General features: G+C 37.7%; 1 protein-coding gene across 14 annotated transcripts; it reads right to left on the reverse strand.

The window, feature by feature from the left end:
• Positions 1 to 529: 529 nt before the first annotated feature.
• On the reverse strand, positions 530 to 21103 carry POLA3 (DNA primase POLA3). Of its 14 annotated transcripts, none has more exons than XM_088854719.1 (19): positions 20941 to 21103; positions 20243 to 20403; positions 12616 to 12755; positions 10314 to 10452; positions 9460 to 9510; positions 9179 to 9354; positions 8994 to 9071; positions 8784 to 8895; positions 7761 to 7845; positions 7614 to 7665; positions 7474 to 7535; positions 7269 to 7384; positions 7030 to 7151; positions 6841 to 6909; positions 6691 to 6748; positions 6487 to 6560; positions 1694 to 1739; positions 1497 to 1576; positions 530 to 773 (listed from the first exon to the last, which is right to left on the reverse strand). In XM_088854719.1, the coding sequence occupies exons 4-19, from the start codon at positions 10432 to 10434 to the stop codon at positions 708 to 710; spliced, it is 1368 nt and encodes a 455-aa protein (XP_088710845.1). In that variant the 5' UTR covers positions 10435 to 10452; positions 12616 to 12755; positions 20243 to 20403; positions 20941 to 21103; the 3' UTR covers positions 530 to 707. The 14 variants fall into 14 exon arrangements, with proteins under 14 accessions (XP_088710845.1, XP_088710825.1, XP_088710869.1 ...); XM_088854699.1 differs by having other exon boundaries at positions 12616 to 12814; XM_088854743.1 differs by lacking the exon at positions 20243 to 20403 and having other exon boundaries at positions 7269 to 7341; positions 7512 to 7535.
• Between the last annotated feature and the right edge of the window lie 384 nt (positions 21104 to 21487).

The raw sequence follows: 21487 nt of genomic DNA on the forward strand, positions 1-21487 counted from the left end.
AATTCGAGATAAAAATAAATTCTCCCGCCATTATAAGGATTTTTTATATCAGAATCATATTTATGCTAAATTTTAGAGGTGCGCCTCAGTTGGATTGTTTAAGGTTGCAACATTATTCATACCACACCCGTTTTAAGTTAATAAGACCTCATGTCCTATTTCGGTTTCTATAGGCAATTTTTCTCTTTCATTAATTGTTAATATAAAACTAATGTGAGAGGTGCCTAAACCCTAATTAGGGCTCTCACGTCACTCCCTTCTTCCCCCTTTTCTCTTTTCTCTCTCTCATCAGTGACACTTCTCATGCAAGAACTAAAAATGCTTTCCACTTGCTGTATAATGAAATGAACAATTTTGGCCCACAGGACAACTTTGATACAATTTGCAGAATTCGCTCTTCCCGCCAACAATTGCAGTTAGATTACGCGCAACCTGCAAATGAACCTAAAGGAAGAACTGTACATTTCCAAATTCTTGATTTCGGTCAGTGTCCAAAAGCACCAAAAGAAACATAACCTAGCTTTGAGTATGCCCACCACCACAAACAAATTTCAAATATATGGTGGAAATTTTACACACTCAATATTTGCTTCAGGTAGCTATAGGTTTCCAACCTGGAACTCTTTACATTCGACATTATCAACCCAGATTCAAACAAAGCACAAACCCACTAAGCTGAACATAATAAATATAACATTGTAACAGCCTCACCAGCTCATGGAATTCTTCATTTCTTGAATCTTAGCATCATTATATTTACTTTCCATCTCCACCTGCCCACAACAAAATGTTACTACACAAATTTTATCCCCATAATATTAAATGGCTAACAGTCCACATTGAACCAACCAACTTCCAGGTTTCAGGTGCCACAATTTTTATTGAGAAATAATGATTCAAAGGGCACGGAATGCAAAATTTGATGAAACAAGAATAGGGAAAGTGTACCATCTCCTTTTTTTTTATGTTAAGTGTACCATTTCTAAAAAGAAAAACAAACTATTTAATCACATCTAAGTGATTTCTTTATTACTCGAGATCAAGATGGACCCAGGTTTAGTTGTCTCTCTAAATTGCAAGCATTGCGATCAGTTTTTATTGAAGGGATTCCAGTCTCTGTGGAAGCCGCATGAGAAGCATGCTCCCCCAGGCAATATGCATAGGAAAGAATATTGAACTATAAATGCGTGGCCCATATTTCCCAAATAAAATGTAAGCATGGACCAGCTATTCAAATTTCAAATGAAACAATATCTGAACTGTAAATCAATTTCAATCTTATATTTCTTTCCAAGAGGTGGTGACCAGTCTGTTACCCTGTGATCTCTCTTTTTTTATATTGATTTCATTGGATTTTCTGCCGATTGAACTGTTGGAATCCAACACACAAAACATCTCATTCAGCACGTCATGAAAGACTACAAATAATCAACTCCAGCTGACACCAATTGAATTGGCTGGCACTCTAGTTCTGAGGGCATTGGTGGAAGAAATACCTTGCAAGATTTCAATAGTGGCTGCAAGAAAGATGACTTGAAGAAGCTCACTGATTTGGCTAAGGAGGTCCCTTCCCACCCTATCATCAATTGACAAAAATATTCCTTTTTCTAACTTCCCACCACAAATTGAATCCAAATTCAATATGAGAGAGAGAGAGACAGACAGACAGACAGAGAGAGAGTCATAATCATACCAGAGTCGGCATTACTTGAACCTGCCATGTTCAGTTCCTCTAGCAGCTGCACATTCACATTTCTCAGTTAGACATTGCAAAGAAACAGAACAAAATGTTTCAATACCTCAGAGTATCTCCTCTCCCTAATGAAATTACAAATAAACAACATTGCTGAAGAAATTGAAGTCACACGATGAAGGAATCTCATGGAATACAGAAAGCCGATTAAGCATTATACCCACTTTGCAGTATTTAAATAATTTCAAACAACAGTTTTGCTGCTGTATATTAGTCCATTAAAAATGGGCACAATACAGATTTTAAGCTTGCACAAGACGCTTTCATGTCTAATTACATGTCATTGGGTTATTCCCCTGCTTAGTTTCAAGTCTCCCAGCATTTTAAAAATTTGTAAACTGTTTTTCAGAGATTTTATGCAACCAGACAACACACACAACACGCATTAATCTCTGATTTTGTGTTTACGTGTCTTTGACTAAGAGAGTGAGGGGGGGGGGGGGGGGGGGGGGGAGAGAGAGAGAGAGAGAGGCAAATGCAAGGATGATAAAATGTTATGACTGATCCAACCACTCTTGTCTAAAAGGTGTTTGGCCCAACTGCTTTCAGCATGAGAATAACAACAATGAGCCCATCAATCCGTTGCCTCAGTCCTGTTGTCAACCTATTAGTATTGGAGGGAAAAACAGATGGTTTCACGATTGGCCCCTGTGACTTGGTTAATTCGATGCTTGATTGGAATGTCATGCTCCATGCTGACTAAATTTTCATGATGCTTAGCCTTGTCAGAATTGTCCTCATGGTTGTGATTTACCTCAGTAGGTGCATAGAGTAAAAAGATCCTACTACGTCCCTTAATTATAGGTAAAGCACAAAGTTGAAACTACTGGTATGAGGAATTTTTAAAAATATAACACCTCAAAATTGGGACATGCTCATCAGTTCAATGTGAAATGGAAAAATAGAAAGAGCATTGCTTGTTTCCAAATACTCCAAAAGATATAATGTTTTTACATATGAAAAAGCCTCTAGGAAAGCACAAGATAAATGCCTTAGGAATTGGGATCGTGGTTTATGCAAAGAAGTGTTGCTACGTAATCACAATTGATTGGATTCCCTTTTGAAGATTCAGTCAAGTACAGATCTGTAACAAATCTGAACTGATTGAAGTTTAGTTCAAATTAAATCTATTAGTACTTTCTAATCCATTTGATTACAAATTTCAGCAAAATAACTTAGAATTCTGCAGTGCACCTCTCCCAAGTACGATAAAAATTATTTCTAGTTTATATTTCCAAGTCACATAATAGTGACATGCACAAGCAACCGGCATTTGAAATACATGCCTAACAAGAAAACTAGAGCACATTTCAAATAAGGGAACATTGTCCCGAGCATTTCAAATGGGACAAATGCAGTGCACACATGAAAAGGTACTCTAACATAAGAGCTGCATATTTTCGTAAAGCACATTTTTATACAGAAAAATGGAACATGTATTCATGCATGTACTTGAAAGGATATAACTCTTCCAATTGTCAGGGTTATGAAATAATTACTGGGAAAAGGCTTCTTCCATGCAAGGAAATACAATTCTCCAACTGAAGACTCACACTCATGGTCGTTTATGTGATAGTGCAAACTGTGTTTAAGACTTTCAAAAGAAACAAACCAGAGGAAGTGAAGAAACACGCATGATCTCAAAAATAGACATATGAAAAGGGTTTGGGATCTAGCCCCAAGTTCGTTTTTTTCTTTTTTTTTATCAAAAAAAAGAACCTCTCACCCACAGGTAAAAGAAAGGGCCATAACCCGGTGCTGGTCCCACCTAAGTAGGGTACTAGGAGGGGTGGGCTGGAAACGGTCCTAACCTTTGGCTTATGCACAAAGTGGCCAACTCTCAGGACTCGAACCCACGCTCTTGCGCTGAATTGAAAGAATAAGACACAAAATAACCAACAAAGATATAAACGTATCTAGTGATATTAGACAAGTGATATGTGCTCCTATTTCCCAATCCCCACCCAATTCTTGCAATCCCTTAAAGGAAGCAAGGGGTTTGATCTAGCTTGTGTTAGATTTGGTCTTATGGGCCTTTGATTTTCTTTAAATCCATTCTCTTGGTTCAATTACTTGATCTCATGCACCCTAGGCCGGGAACCCTCCCTCCCTCCCTAAAAGATTCAAAGGGACCAAGAAGAACCTCAAATGGCCATGGTAAGGGGTTATTTGTAGCCTAACAAAGTTAGGGTTTGCCAAGTTTAAATTATTTAGGGGTAAGTTAGTTAGTTACACATCTGAGGCTGAAATTCCCAAGTTGTGCCATTGAAACTCAGGGTTTCAGTTTTACTGTAGGTTCAGCCACCTGTTTGACTTGATCAAATACTTGCCCGATTTCTTCTATAAGTTAGCACGGAATTGAATTGGGAACATCATGGCTCAAATCTAACTCAAGGAGTTCTTATATTCACAGAGTTAGGGATCAATCATCACTTAAAGGTTACTCTGCAGCAGGCTTCATTTTTCTCCTAATTTCATCTTCAATTTGCTTCCAAGTCTTGGAGCAATTAGTTCTAATGATTAGATGGGTTTGTAGAGTACTGAAGGAGGATTATGAACACCATATTTCAGCTCAAAATACAGTAGGGTTTAGGAAAAAAGATCACTACATTAGTGCAGGTGTCACCTGACTCTGATGCAAACAGGATGAATTGCGAGTGTGAATAGTAACACAGTCAGCCGGAAATGGTGATTTTAATCTTTGCCTTTTCAAAAATGGTCAAATGGAGTCTAAATGGTTTGAAACTTGGCATATGGGATTCAAATGCCTTAGATCAAAATCCCACCAACTTTTGTCTCAATCTGAGATCATTTCCACTGGTCACTTTGTGAATCTGATCCCTTTTGACTCGGCTTGCATAAAGGGGCACCATCCTCATTGATAATGGTGATATCCAATTTTAAAACCCTGAAAATGGGGTCAAATGGTATCCAAATGAACTGTAATATGGAGGGTTGGTTTGGAACACTTAAGATTAAACTTCACACATTTACATTGTGTTTTAAACGATTTGACCAGGAGTTTGAATGGCTCTTATTTTGGCCATTGGCTTGACAATTTATGGGCATCCAAAGGCCCAAATCCTTTGATTTTTTGGTGGAGTCCCTTTCTGCATATCATGAGAACTCTACAAATTTCATCCCATTCCGAGACCATTTAAGGGGTCCACAGCAGGAATTTGCATATAAATGGCAGCCTGGCTCATATGAAAATTGAATGTCAATTTAGTTGGTGACCATGCTTTGTGGATGGTTTGCAATCCCTCCCTTTTGGGGCCCATTGGGTCATAGAAGAACTGTGATGTCCATCTGTGGGTTTTGTACCCTTGTCAGGATGAGGTAGCCATATGTGTCCAGTTCGAGACCATATGTCATATGTGAACTAGTCCAATGCAGGCTTGGGATGTTTTTGAATCAGACAGATCCAAAATGCACCCAACCAACATCTCAAATTGAGAATTCATAAGTTCCATCATTTTTTAAACATATTTTCCTACACATGGAGGCTTTCCTATAACAATAATGTAGAGTAAGCGGAGACTAATTGCACAACCATACAAATATTATAATAAATCAGTCCATGAAACTTTCGTGGTGACGTGAGATAATTGAGATGCAACATCCCATGAATCTTGAAATGTTGCAGTGCAGCACTGATGCCATTTTTTACATGATCAAATATCTCCTAATAATTTGAAGAAACCAGACCACAGGTTAAAATAAATGTTTATATCAAATAGTGCTTCAAAGGGCAGACCAGACAGGATAGGTTTTATCAGGAAAGCTATCATCAACCAAATTAGTACATGGTTGAATGAAAAAGAAGAAACAAGAAACTAAATTGAACAAGATTAAACAAGTCAAATGAATAGGCAAACTAGTCAATCCATCTCAAACAAGAAAGAACTTATGGTTGTATTAAATTTAATGGGCATTCAAATCAAAAGGCACTAAATTGGCCATCTTTTCTGTGTGGAAGAACAACCTTCAAATGTTCCTCAAAGAAACTTTGCTCCATCTTACATCTAAAGGATTTTGTTTGGTGTGGCCTGGATACTCCTGGATACTTTGTAAACTTTCAAGGTTCTCTATTGTTTAGTGTGGATAATTTTCAAAACTCAAAAGTAATTCATGTCAAATCATAAATTGTCATTATCAAGTTTAATTTTGATGGTTGCTCTCTTGGCAGTTGGGTCCCTCCAGCATTGGAGGCTTTTTTAGGGATTCCAAAGGCCTAATTTTCCTCTCTTACGCGTTGCCTATTGGAGTTACAGACTCCGCCACTGCAAAGACCAAGGCCTTGCTCAAAGGACTTAGAAGTTTCGATCGCAATTGGAGCACACAGTTGCTGGTCGAGGCGACTCTAGAAATACGATCTCTTCGGCCTCGGGTACCGTCCCTAGTCTGTGGAGACTAGACCACATTTTTGTTGAAATTGCTCACCTCTCCAGCAGCATCCAAGTCTCTTGGAGACAACCACATAGGGAAGCTAAAGCTGCGGCTGACGCTCTGGCAAGGGAGGAAGCTAGCCTCAACTCTCCCCAGAGGACTATAGGCTACTCTGGAGTACGCATCTCATTCACTTTTTCGATTCTGTTGTAGAGCATTTTTGGACCCTCAAGGGTTTTGTATAGGGCACCCAGTTATGGGGATTGCACCTAATTTTGTATTTACCCATATCATGTCCTCTTTAAATTATAAAATAAATAAATTCATATCAAATCAACTTTTACCTCTGCAAGGCTTGGCACGGATGTAGGATCAAAATCTTCACAATGTTCCGGATCAATCGGAACACAAACACGGCCTACATCAACAAGAAACAATTTCCATTAGCAAACCATCACAATACGATAAGCCTCAAACTACGGTGGGGGCATGGGAACCAAATAGGCCAAATATGAAACTGAAGCAGCCCTTGAAAAGCAACTACTAACCAGTTTTTGGGTGCACACAGAAAGGAGCTTTGAGCAAATGATTCATGTGCTTTGTAACCTGAATAACGAGAGGGTGATTTTGGAAGTTGAAACAGAAACATCACAGATATAAAATGGAATTGCTAAATAGCATAAGAGAGTCAATCAAACCTCCATATCAAGTCTAGGATAAGTGTATGTGAAAACAATCTCTTCTACGCATCTACGAAGTACCGGTGCCTGACATACAGGTTGATTGTAAGAGGAAGAATAAAAATGGCAGTGTGGGATTTCAAGTGCGTAAAGGTCTTCCTATTTCTTTTAAATAGGTGCTTCATGTGCTAGAAAGATGATCTAAACCTTTTGCTTCCCAGACTGCAAAATGTGTTTCAATTGACCCCATCGGACAATGTTAATATCCTCTTTGGACATAGAAGAGCGCCAACTTGCTTTCCACCTCTCTTGAAGTTGACCAGAGATTGCTGTAGATATTTGAAAATGACAACTCATATAACATATAACTTAGTACAAACAAGTCCTTGTAGTAATTGAAAAACTGCCTTAAGCTTTTGGCAACCAAATGTGCAGGGGAATCTCACATTCATCAGGTATCATATCAAGTATCATTTGAAATCTCTCTTCAGTTGACAATAACTCTTGGCCACAAAGCAGCTTCTCTTCAAAAAAGAGCTTCAGGACATCTGCATATGATCTCCTGCATTTCGGAAACCTATCACTTAATGTGGTTCATATAAAATCAATGCATTTTTGTACAACTTGGAAGTCATATGGTTCAGAACATACGAGATAAAAGGATGCATGGCTGGACCAGCTAAAGATACCTTTCTATGGCTGTTTTCATTGCCCTAGAACAGAGAGAAAAAGAATTTATCATAATCTTTGCACAATACAAAAATAATGCATTTTGCTTGTCAAAAGGCTACCTTGTATACTCGAAAATAGTCAGCAATGGCAGCTCTTTGTTCATTATTTAGCCTGATCAGACACAGCAGGCAATCTGCTTATTCCCTTAATCCAGGCAAAAAGCTAACGCTGGAAGATATCATACTCTGATATTTGATCCCATTTACCTTCTTGCCCTTCCATCACAAACCCAACAATGAACACCACGTCGACCACTATATACCCAAAGAATGTGATTAAAACCAAAATCCTCTGCATCAAAAGAAATCCCGGATATTACAACAGAGCTACTTTTACACTTCATATGTCATCTTAAGGCAATTACAATGCATGAATATGCTTAACCAAAACTAAAACAAGGAGATGAAAGTGCAAAGATAATTAAAAGATAAGCTGTCACCATTTGAGATCATTTTTATAAATATGACGATCCTTTTTTACATTGAAAAATCCACCATAGCTAATACATTATTCGTTGAAACTTAATTGGGGCACTTGGTTATACATAATGATATTTAACTATGAGTTGTAATTAATACTAGAATTTAATTTTAATTAACATTAAACTTTAACGGAAATATGTGGAAGATGCATAAGCCATATCATACACAAGGGAACAAGGAACTACTCTAAAGAAACAATTCATTACGATATCAAACAACAGCCACATTGCACAAACAAACTTCGTTAAAAACCAATGGCAATTCTGTTTTATTAAACAAGATAGAATTATGAATTGTAATATTGCTAATCCTTAGGGCACTAACTGGAAGAAGTATGAGAGCTTATAGACTTGTAGTCCTGTTAGTAAACAAACTAATAAAAAGGAACTATGCCAAAGAATCATGTAACTAACAGAAGAAAACAACCACCACATTAGTTCTAGAACAGTCTGCAGGTACAAGCACAAAATAGCGCAAATGAAACACTAAAGAACCATAGTTGTATGAAGCTAGAAATATATATTCAGATATCCAGTTCCAGATTGCAAACAAAAAGAATCATATGAATACCAACTAAGATCAATGTTGATATTCAAGTTCAAGCTCCATATAGCATAAGAATCCAAGCAATCACCTTGATTCTACAAAAATGCCAAAAAATGGGAGCAACTAATGGCTTCATGATGTAAGAAAAGACCTAGATATTGTCAAACAACTAAATGCAGATTGAAGGATGCCATTTCGGACCTCTCAGAGTAAAGTCTATCACTTTAATAGCTATGGTCATCAGTGGCCAACAGCTCAAGCAGACATCTGCTCCGGAACAGCAGTATCGAACATCATCATAATCTGACATATCCTATCAACAGATTCCAAAAACATTATAGAAAATTTTATCATATACAAATAAAAGATAAAAACAAAAACAAAATGTATCCAATGGACCAGATAACCCACAATGTCAAAAACAAGCTCCCTTTCCACTGGCTTGAAAACATTATCACCCGCTTGTGCATATGCGTGCCTTTTAGCAGGCTGAAAAGTGAATACTAAACTTAACAAAACTTCAAAAACATCATAGGCAGAAAATAACATGGCGTTTGAATATTGCTAAACATTAAACAAGGTTACAAATTTCATACATCGACACTGTACACAGGTCCAATATCTATCTTAAATGGGCACTTCTCTTTTATCGAATTTTCCAGTTCTGCAGCACTGTTGAATGACTGGAAGCGCAAATATACATCATTATCTAGAGTGAAAGAAAATTCCCTCCTTCCAAAGTATGACGTGTCACGTGCTGGGTGCTTTCCATCTGTACAAAGGTGGAAAACCCTCAAGATAAAGTCAGAATAAAGAAAAGAAAGCCTAAGCAACATTTATGAAAATCTAAGAGTACAAAAATAAAATGTATACATACCATTTCCATATGACATCCACTTAAAGATCTCGACATGAGGAAAGAGCTTAGCTGTCACAGAAGACGACTTACATCATTACAACTCAAATAACCAAAATTATGAAAGCTAAAGATAACATCAGAATGACATTAAGTGACAAATAGAATGTAGCTACCATGTGGAAACCCATTCTCAGAAACCATAGGACAAGTTATTCAGAAATTAAGGACAGACAAGTACAGGAAAACAATACCAAAAGGCAAGCATTTAATAACCAACAGATAAACCAATTAACATGGCCTATGCAATTTGACATCAACTATAAGATGTCCCGGTTCATTCCAGGACAATAAAAAATACACGTTGGCCTGCTTCATTGATCAACTACATAACCGTGGCATTGCCTTGCAGTATGCTCTAAGGAAACCGACTCATGTGTTGGTGTCTAACACCGATATGCTGTATGCTGTTTCACACGGCTCCCAAAGAGTACCAGTTAAGACATGACACATCCTTGTAGTAATAAAAAAGCAAATTAGGCCCTCACAACTAAGGTAGAAATTAAATCGATAAAAATACCCACCCAAGCAAAGGAACTATGGATAACATATTAATGGGTTCAGTGATGAAATTCAAGATACATGTCTCAAAAATTACACGAAGTATCAATGATCCATAATGTTAATTTCGAGAACTACAATAGCAACAACTTCCCCCAAAAAAAAACAAAAACAGAACTACAATAACAACATATCAAAAGATGTGCACTATGAGAAAATCAAGTCTTTTTTTTTTGAGAAACGTTAACTTAATGTGAGAAAATCATGTCTTTGTGAAATATAAGTAAAGGTGTAAGATGCACAAGATACTATACCATAGTAGAGTTTCAAATAATCAGCATTAAATCCTTCAGGAATGCTGCCCTTTTTCCTCTGTTCATGCGTATAAACATCGACTTGCATTTCGTCAACTCCATTGTTGCCCTTGTCAGTCATATTTACAAATATTGGGTACTACAAAAAAGAATTAATCAATTAAGTATACAATGAAAGCTCTTTGTTCGAATATAGAAAAACAATCCCGCATTGTGATTATGAGATGAACAAACTAACATGATATATCTGACATATTACGGAAGTAATTTTTTTTCTAAGTACAAATTCATAACATCACAATCTACAACTAGAAATGGAATCTAGAGACTTAAAAAACATCTGTACATTAACATTTCCCATGTAATAACACCTACTTACTGCACATCTTCAACTTCAGTTCATTTGCCTTGAACTAGCAAGCATCAATTTATATAATTTGTGGAATAACCAAGCGATGGTTGGTCCATCCAACAGCTCATACTTGTAATTAAACCAGTTTTACTAGGAAGCCTATTTGGTTCAATTGAACACTACAAACACCATTGCTCTAAAACTTGAGTTTCCACAGATGCTCCTTACCATTTCAATTGACAATCATGTCAATTAACAATATGACTGAACTTCTCAAACTCTTATTCACAAGTGGGTATAGTAGATATAACTGGGTTCTGTAAGTCTAGAGCCATAATGACAGAGAGAATAGCCTAGTTGGTACCTTTTTGCATATGATGGTTTGGGAGATGAAATTTGGGGCACATAGTACCAACCTATGTTTACCATATTCCTTGATAAGGTTGACAAGATCCCAAGCCCAAGAGAGCTGGTTGGACTCGGCTAAGTCTCAATAAGACTAGGCCAAGTTTGACAAGAAATAACAAAGAGATGCCAAAAGAAGGTAAGACTTGGCGAAACCCAAGTTTCTAGCTCGGGACTTGCCAAGATCCCTATCTAACTGATTTGGACGACTTTCAACTTTCAAAACACTGCAGACACCATGAGAGACTCCAAAGATACCATCAAGGTCGGTTTCGACTGAGTCTTTTACTCTACTGGTATCAGTTCAGAGTGAACCCATTGTAGCTCAATGGCTACTCCAACTCATAATTCATCAATTAAATACAAAGAACCATAAAGGAGAATAGATGGCCTTAACTAGCACCTTTCGTCACACATTATGTAGTTGAAGAAAGTCAAAACATACACAATTAATCCTTGACAGCCACAATTCATGAAATAAAACAGGATATGATGCGATACTACATAAAAGATATTATAGTCAGTCTTTCGTTACTAGTGGATCATTTGAGGTCTTTGATGAGTCTTTCACTCGACCAACATCAGCTGAGAATAAACTTGTCATAGCTAGAAAATTCCACCACATACGTAATGCCTCAGGACCCATTCACTCTCCCATGGTAAACAACATCCAAGTATGATGTTTGCCATGTAAAAAAAAGACTAGGATATTACAAGCTTCGTCATGAGGCAAGGAACACTTCAAAAATGAATAGAGTCTTAATTGTATGGTATTGAAGTTTTCAATAGATCAAGTACACAGGAAATAGTCCTCAAATTTGAACTAAAATTTCAGAGACCATATTCTTGTGGGTTTTATGGCATTGTTCATTGTCTCCAATGCCACCCCTTATTGAATAATTTCTATAGAAGGAACCTTTCTCTAGGAAGCTGCCACTATAGAAGCTACATGTAGATTAGATGGAGTATAACAACGACAGGGTGTCAGCATTTTTTTGAGAAAAACTTTTCATTATTTGCTATTACTAGAATTTAAAGTGCAATTCACATTGTTTCAGTTTCTATTGATTAATTGTTCACGATAAGGATTGCATTCCATACAGGTAACTTCTCAAACAGTTAAGAGAGATTCGCTATGGTGACTCGAAATACTAAGAAACACTAAAACATTTGAGGGTTTGCAATCAATATAAGCGAGCGCAAGAGAGAGAAACTTGAGGAAATGCAACCTAATGGAGGTAGAGAAAATATTTGCAGATGACAAAGACAAATGAAAGCTTAAAATGATCATCAATAACCATTATGCAAAGAAAAAGCATTGCAGATAGCAGGAATAGATAATGTTACAAAATAGTTTCCAGAAAATGGAAGGACAATGTAGCGCCTTAAGGCATTTGTCAAATGAAGAATTACTGATGAATTATCGAAAATCAAGCAAAAAATATTGCATCCTTGAAAAATAGGACCAGCCAATTTAGGGCAAAAAATGCTTGAAAAACCCTAAATTAACACACACACGCAAAGAGAGAGAGAGAGAGAGCATACCCCTCTTCCTCCTGGTTGCTATCGAGAAATACTTGGCGTTTGATAACTTTCAATGCAGTCTCCCTGGGAATTACCCCTGCTGTTGACTTTCCTAGATTCGGGGATGCAAGTGAAAATTGGTAGGGTGAAAGCTGGAAACCCTGTTTGATAAACTGTGGTGTTGGTAATTTCACCTGTTTGGTAATGGGAAAGCTGGAAACTGCATGCAATATTGTTCATTATGTATTTCATTGATATGATGTGCGAAATGAAGGTTTTTAAAAACATTTTGCAATCCATTCGTCCAATATAATATCAAATATGTAAATAGATTCAAGGAATACCAATATTTAATATTGAACAAAATTGATTTTCTTAATATCAAAGTCTCACCCAATGCATAGGCAGCCTTCAAGAGCAAACTTATGTCAGTTATTTAAGAAATAGCTATTTAAAAGTTTCAAAGCCAACCATTCCATTTTGCCACCACACCAATACATTATAGAAGATAAGTTTGTCTCCTTTGAAATGGTAACACGGAAGCAATCACTTGAACAGAGAGAGAATGAGAGAGAGAAAGGGGGAGAGAGAGATATATAGTTGACAATCTTATGGCACAAGCATGTATGATGTTGTCGATATTGTCTCCACATTTCTGCCATAATTTGCTCCCTAATTGTACCTTAACATTATGGGCAGACCTACTCTGGGAGTTTAGATCCTCAACATCATCTTCTTCAGATTCGTCTTCCTCTTCTTCATCTTCCTCTTCTTCAATTCTTGAGCACAACTCAAGATCTCTCCTCACTTCTCTTAGAACTTGAAGTTGAAATGCTCTCCCTTGAATAGAGCTCTAAGTTAACCTCATTCGAATATAATTGTGTAAAATACAAGTGGCATTTACAATCATACAAATGAAGCAGCTTATAGACTATAGCATTGTGTTATGGACATAATGGATGACTAAGATCTCATGCGCAAGGCAAAAAGTCTCTACTTATTCCTAAAGATAGGTACTAAGAAATTTAATGAATGAAGATAGGTACTACCAATAATTGGTTCTTCAATTTTTTGCAAAGGACCAATCATGGTTCCGTTCCAGTTTCCTCACAGGCATCATTGGTTTGGGCCTGGTTTTCTTTGTGAGAGAAAACCCTCTCTCAAACAACCGCGAAGGGTCCACACGTGTTGGCGTTTTATGCGTGTGCGTGTACTCTTCTTGAGGCGGATAGGAACCAGCAACGAGAGAGATTTTTCTACAAGGGTGCGTTTAAGTGCCTACCTCGTCATTTGGGTCGGGGATATGTCGGACAATCGCCCTCTTAGAACAGTTACAAAGCCCTCATGTTGTCTGCCAGCGCGGTTTGGACATGAACTCTCTTCAAACTTCAACACATCATCTCGTTTTTTTGTCCTGAAACTTGCAATGTGAATTCAAAGGCACTCCTCTATGATGGTTCACTCGAGTAGGGATTGGCTGGCAAAGAAAGAATAAAGGAGAAATGATAACAGAAATCCTTTTATCCGCACAAACGCTACAAAACTTGACAATCAGAGCGACTAAAGAATCAAAACTCTCTCAACTACCAACTCAGGATGACTCCACTTGAGTGAGTGAAGGGGAGAGCATATATATCTTTCGCAACTCAACTCATTGTACGTAAATGAAGTTAGAGTGGCGATTTGAGTGTTAAAACTCTTAAGACAACTTTGAGAGGTATCGAGTCAAGCATATGATTGCTAGCGGGATACCATCGGTATACAAGAAAGAAAGAGGAAAAATGAAGGGAAGAATCGTATCCATGTAAAGATGTAGACACAAGTGTGTACACAAAAAAAATGGGACGGATGATGAGGGTAGTAAGGAAGGATGGAGTTACAAGAAGTTGGGGCTACGTGTTGGTAGGACTCGAGCTGAAACGAAGCGTAGCAAAAGAGAGAAAGAACGGGGCCGCAAATTTGTTGTGGTCACGCTCAAAGCAAAGGAGAGAAGAGAAAGATGAGAGAATAACGGCTACGCGGGTTTGTTGCGGTCACGCACAAAGCAAAGGAGGGAAAAGAAAGAGGAGAGAATAACGGGGCCGCAGGTTTGCTGCGGCTCCGCGTTGCTGTGAGGAAGAGAAGAGGGCAGAGAGAGACGGGGCTGTAGGTACCGCGGCTCCGGGACTTAATGCACGCACGAGAACGAGAGAGAGACAGGGCCGCAAGTGTTGCGGCTCCGGTGCTTAATACACACACGAGAATGAGAGAGAGTGGTGTTGCAGCTTCGAGGCTTAATCAATCGTCGTAGAATTGATGCTTGATCCATCACAAATATTTTGATTGTCATGAAACGGATTTTTTCTGGAGAGTAAAAATCCGGCCAAGTCCATAAACTTCGACCACCAATGCAGCGCGATCCATGATGTTCCAAGTCCTCATTTTGATCACAAGTAAAAGAGGACATTGTCATGATCATTCTATACTAAATTTTGTCTAATTTGATCTCCATTTGAAAACATTCCAAATTTGAGAAGTAGCCAGAAAATGGGATTATGACAACCTGAAAATATTGTCATTTTCAACCTTGAAATTCGTGCGATCCGCTCAATTAAGCGCAAAAATTATACCAAATTGTACCCCTTCGCGATGTGGTTGCAACAGACCCGTATTTGCAACGATCCGACACTCGGATCTCAAGTTATGACTTCACGAAGTACAATATGTCTTCTTTCAAAATTCTGACTTTCATGCTTTTGGGCTCATCTTCTCTCTAGAAATTCTCTCGTCTCAAGCCACGTCATGACGCGTGCCATAAGTCAAAACGACTGGGTCGTCGAGACCTAGCTCTTGTCGGAATTTGAACGTTTTTTGACTCAACACGAACAAGTTACGAATATTTGAATATCATCCTGAGACATGAAAATACAATTTCCATGAATGAAAACTAATTCACCGAGGACGCACCACAATAGTGTAATACCCACCCTTTTATGGTAATTTGGGCCCAGAATGGTCATGGAAGATCCGATTGAGCCCAAATTTGATCCCTAGGGGTTTTTCGACATTCCAAATCTAATAGCGATAGTTTGGTACTGTTTTGAAACCCCGAAAATAGGGCTGTAGTTATAAGATCTCTTTCCAGCATGATAGAAACTGGATTTGAGAATCGAGTTTTGTCCTTATCATATCGAAACTTATCGAAATGTGACAAAACTTTGTGAGCATCTTTCAAGAATCTCAAAATACCTTTTTCATGCATTTTGAAGCCGTTCTAGTACTTTTCCAAGGTTGCCTAGTTTTAGGCTTATTTTGTAGTGTTCCCATGGTCTGGCGGTATCTTGGGTACTGACAAGACCAGGTTGTTACTGGCTCTCGCCTTATGCGACTCGGGAATACAAGTACGTCAAAAAAGACGTATACAATCATCTGTAGGGAAAACGAGGTCGCTACACAAGGGTATGAAAATTAGAAATTTATGATCTTTCTTATGTTAACTACACTTTTCAATGCCCTTGGAGCAAGAACCCAACAAGCCCCTTTGCAAACTCAAAATCACATGTTGACAACATAAATGTTACATGGACACAAAATAACAAACAAGTAAAAGCCACTTAGATCTTCTTGCAATTTCTTCAAAGATATCCCTATAAATTCTTCAAAAGTATTCCTACAAATTCTTCAAACATATATAATAGGAAGCTGAAACAGAGTAAGATCCAATTGTGCAATATTCTTCAAGAAGAAAAAGGGAAGCCGTTTCTTTAAACAGCCAAAATGTTGCCAAAGATTACCTCCTTGGACTTTAACACAACCCTTGAAAATGTCTCACTTCAATGGCCCTAGTAAGAGCTAGGATATCAAATTAATTTGGAACCCAATAACAGGCATTGTGTCACCACACATGAGCATACCAATATCTCAAATATTTGGTCCCTCAATATCCACAAAATAGGGTCAATGCTCAACTTCCAAAAACAAATCACTTAATCATGCAATCACCTAAATCGTATGCTTATGTGAAGTTCTGTTTTAACTAAGAAACAATTAGTGTTTCAATGACTTCACATCTGATCTAGGTGTACATCTCCAATTTCAAATTGTCTCAAAGCACAACAGACATGAAAGCTTTTCAACACATTTCCAAAAGTTCAAACTTGCACATCCCACTCCAAGCAATCAAATATTTCTTAGGTATGTGACACAAAGCATTTGTGTATAATGAGGATATAAAAATCATGTGAAAGATTTGTGCCTTTAAGAAAATGCAGCTAACCTGAATGGCCAAAATGGACACCAGCCAAAATACATGCACTTATTGCAAATCAGTTTGTGGAGAATAAAAACTCTTATCATAAGGCATGCTAAGGGTGAATAGCTAGGAGGGGTTCGAACAAAGTTGCAAAGCTATCAGTTAGCAATGAACTAAGGTTCCAACCTCAGAGATAAAAAACGCTGATCTGTCTTATCTAAACAAGTTTCAAGAGAGAGATTCTCAGCTGCAAAATAATTAAGAACTAAATCTTCTATAAAAAGAATATATAACAGCAATCAGGAGTAAAACCAAGGCACTTCAAGAATCTGATTTTCAACAGAAAATGTGCGAGCAAAAACACAGTTACAACAAAAGCTAATGCTGCTGCAAGTAAGGGACAGAAACATATAGTTTGTGGGATTGATTTGCAGCAGGAAACCAAACAAAGAAAACTACCTTAAATCTGATGTGACTCTGTGTTACATATTGCCAATATACTGCTATAACTCAGATTCAAAAATCAGTTCCCAGTCCAAATGAAAGGAGCTGAAAAACAGCAGAAGATTGAGTTGATAACACAGAGGCTGCAAGAAAAGATTCTGTGTGGGAGTCTCACGCTGTGATGTGAAATCTACAAGTTATCATCCAAGTGATGGGGTTTCCATTAAAATGGAAATTCAAGATGCACCACAGTCGTGACATCAAGAACAGTTGAGACTTGAGAATGCTTGTCACACACAAACAAGATCTAGAGAGTGGGAGAGCTCTCAAATGCTGGTTCTTATTGGATCATAAAACGCTGGTTTTTCAAGATGAGATGCTTTGATTTTGTGGTGCTGAGAAGCTCAAGCTTTAAAGCATCCAAACAATGAAGCAATAGGGTGTCGAAAGGAACACATTGCTGTCAATATGCAGCAGGTTGAAGATCACAGCAACGTCTAAAAACGGATTGCAATAACGGCAGCGACAAAAGAAAAAAGAACAACCGATGGTTCTAATTAACCAAGCAATGAGAGTTAATGAACTTTAATCAAAGCAAAACTACTCTTAAAAAAATGGCTGAAAGAGTTGATCATGGTGGTGTGAAAAGGTCCAGGCAACTGTTATCTATAGGATAACAGTTGTCGAAAATGTGACTGCGAGATGAACAAGGTGGCAGCTGATTTTTCTGAAGAGTGAGTTCTCAAACTCAAAGAACCATGTGAAATGCAAGACCTATATGTGAAAAACTCAGTGAGGTTATTCCCATAAATTGAACACCAGAAAATCAGTTTCAGAGAGAGAAAAACTTCAAGCCATTTCCAAAACAGTTCCAAGATAATCACCACAAATATCTTGGGTTTGAAAGATGAACTTTCCTATGATGCCATGAACTATAGTTCATGCATCTACCTCATAAACCAATATCCTTTTTGGAGAATGAAAAACGTGGATTATAAAATAGCTTTAGGTTTTATGGATGTAAAATACCAGTTCAATTTCTCTTGTTTGGAAGATGGATACAATTGTGCACACACACACCAAATGCTTTCAAGGTCACCCTTTTTATAGAATCTAATCAAGGGTGCAGAGAGAATGATTGAATCCTAGCCTTTAAAATAGACAAATCAAGGGTTGAGAGAGGCCAACACATCATAGCCTATTCCATCACCATGCTTTGCCATCATTGGGTGGTGAGGATTTCATCAACCACCCTTAATCACCAGATGCCCATAAAACATTATCCATCAAGCTTCTTATTTCATCACCATTCATTTTAAAATTAATAGCATCTTAAAGTATCATGGCTTCACATGTGGAGCGTGACCCCATGCACAAGGCAACCCACTCACATCCCATAACTTGACTTGTTCTATAAGTTAATTTTAAATTTTCAATGATGTAGTATGACACAATGAGTCATAGGTTGCCCACTTAACAAAACATGTCCTAATCAAGGATGTACTTTGCCAATCCAAGTTTGACAACCCTCCATGGACCATGGGTTAAAACCCAATGATTTTGTCCAAGGCTAAAACTTTGTGTTTCAAGTGTGCATAATGAATTTATGGTCCACGAAAGACCTCACTGTGTTAGTGGTCCAAAAAATATTATCCATGCCATATAAATACAAAGAAATTGTGCCAAGGATGGCTTTAGGAGGGGTTGACACACATTGGCCATTTGTATGCTACCTCCCCAATTTATAAATGGTCTGGATAAAAATATTTTGCCAAAAATAAATATATGAATTAGTATTGATATAAATAATCCAGAAAACTAGATTGAATTAAAAAGGTCTTAATTCTGAATATGATGTTCATTGGGCAAAAGGTACTCCACCGTGCTATTCTTGTTGATCACAAATCGTTTCCTTAAATCAGCCCAACATACCCCATGCGACACAATCCGAGGCTGGTACACATCATTGGTTCTGTCAAAGCTGATCAATTGACAATGTGACTTTCAGGACTTCGATAGATTACAGGTTTGTCCCTCGAAGATATGCATTACCGAGAATGCGGGGGACTCCTCTCTCTACACATGCATACATTTCTGATTTGGTGGATCCAACCCAATCAGTCTGTTATGGTGTGCATGTTGTGAGTAACTATAATAGTCATTTGGCATTTGTCCTCTTAATGCCTTAATACACTCACACAGGGCAAAAACATAAACCACAACACGATTCATTCACATCATCAAGATCCATATTTCAATGCAACAAAGCAAGAACAAAATTTTGATATCTCATAATATATGATGGATTTTCCAAACAAAATGCAGTGAGTACTTGTAGTATAACCAACAACTCGTGTCAAAGCTAATACCAAAATTACAAGCATAGTTCACATAATGGTGTTGATGTAAGCAAAATCCACATTAATCAGGTCGATTGAGCAACATAATATGGAAGTTATTAAAACGATCTCCTTGTATATAAGTAGAGTGTAAAACTGTGTGAATGGAAATTAGACTTAGTATAATTTTCCAGTGATTTCAGCACATGAAGAAAACCAATTACAAATATTCAAATGAAACAGCATCAAAATGAGGCAAACAATGCTCCCCTCCCATGAGGATCAATGTACAATCCGTCCTATGTGGAAATATACTTCCTTTTATGTGGAAATCTTTTTTAAGGTAGAAAAGAAGTAATGCCTCAAAAATTAAAGAAAAAAAGAACACAACTGCAACTCCCCAGCACAATATTCATAAAACCAGTTGCACCAAACATAAATCAGTCAATCTACACATATAAAAGAGCCCGACTAGTACTAGTCCTACAAATTTAGGCCATGATTTCTAACATGTACTCCATACAGGACTTTGTACTGAGTTGCTGGTCCAGAAAACAGAAATAAACCCTAGAATTCATTAAGAAAAACAAAAAAGCAGGCAAGACATAAAACTAGTGGACTCAAAGTAAATTACCATTAAGGAACTGATTTATTCACAACTATACAGCAGCTCAATAAAGCTGTAATTTGTCATCCCACAATCAGAACTCAAAGTAAAGCACAGTAAGACCCATTCCTCAAGCCTTCTCAAACTAGATGAATATCAGAGAGATATGTGTCTGACTAATGGCAGACCTGTAAACAAAATAATCTGTAATAGTGTATAGAATTTCACTCACACATATACAACAAACCATTAATCTAGATTTACAAGCACAGAAAAATCACGAAATAATCAAGGAACTGAATCAACATAATCAGGGAACTTGATATCAAGCACTCAAAACAATCAGTTAACCATAAATCTAGATTTACAACACAGAAAAATCACGAAATAAAGCTATTGCAGTGCCTTAGACCTCAACTTACAACGAAAAAAATCACTGATATGGGGTTTAGCAGTGAGTAAATTCACTGATTTGGGGATTATCGAACAAACTAGCAGAAAAAAAAAAATTAACTCACTGGTTTGGGGTTTATCAGTGAGTTAACTCACTGAATTGGGGTTTATAAGCCAAAATAGCAGCAAAAAAACAAAAAAATCACTGATAGGTCTATCAGTGCGTTAACTCACTGATTTGGGATCTATCAGCAAAAATCGCAGAAAAGAATATTCTTGCAGTCATTTGGGGTTTATCATCATAATATACAATCAAAAAAACAAAAACTCACTGATTTGGGGCTTCTGCTATGTGATAATGGAAATGGAGCAAGCGGTTGCCGTGAGCGAGTCCCTTTCTCTTCTCAACCTAGGGTTTGTAAAGGGCAGCAGTTGTGAGCGTGAGTATTCACCTCTGCCAGTGATTTTCTTCCGCGGGCCTTGTGAGGAGGAAGGGCGAGGGAGAAAAGGAGAAATAAGGGAGGGAAGAAACGGCGGAAAAAAAGGAGGAAAAGGGGCAAGTTCCACTGAATTTCGTTTTCTACCCCCGAGGGAGTAGATGCATAGTATACTTCGCCAAGAATAGGAAATCGTTTGGGGATGTTCACGTTTCAAAGGCAAGCCAGTTGTGCTACAAAACCCCTGAGGATTTTTAGAAAAATAGGACGTTGGGATTAATCCTAATTGATTTGGAAGGAGAGTATTTTGGAAAAGAGAGAATTTCAATCTTGAATAGGCTCTTTGCACTCATACGGATTTTTCCGATCGTCTATCCCAAGGGATTTCCTACTCCTGCAGGAGTATACTATCCATCTAGTTCTTCGGGCAGACATCTTTTAG

The sequence above is a fragment of the Amborella trichopoda genome, chromosome 1, assembly GCF_054954075.1.
Source record: "Amborella trichopoda isolate Santa Cruz 75 chromosome 1, AtrichopodaSantaCruz75HAP2 v2.0, whole genome shotgun sequence".
Classification (NCBI taxonomy): Eukaryota; Viridiplantae; Streptophyta; class Magnoliopsida; order Amborellales; family Amborellaceae; genus Amborella; species Amborella trichopoda.

Bases quoted from the DNA above. Each gene is read 5' to 3' on its own strand.
- POLA3 (XM_020663707.2), bottom strand. From the start codon at position 10,434: ATGACTGACAAGGGCAACAATGGAGTTGACGAAATGCAAGTCGATGTT. The intron at 9,072-9,178 runs GTATGAAATTTG...TTCACTTTTCAG, and splicing joins GACCTGTGTACAGTGTCGAT to CCTGCTAAAAGGCACGCATA. The intron at 7,666-7,760 runs GTAAATGGGATC...GTGTCTGATCAG, and splicing joins TGTGATGGAAGGGCAAGAAG to GCTAAATAATGAACAAAGAG.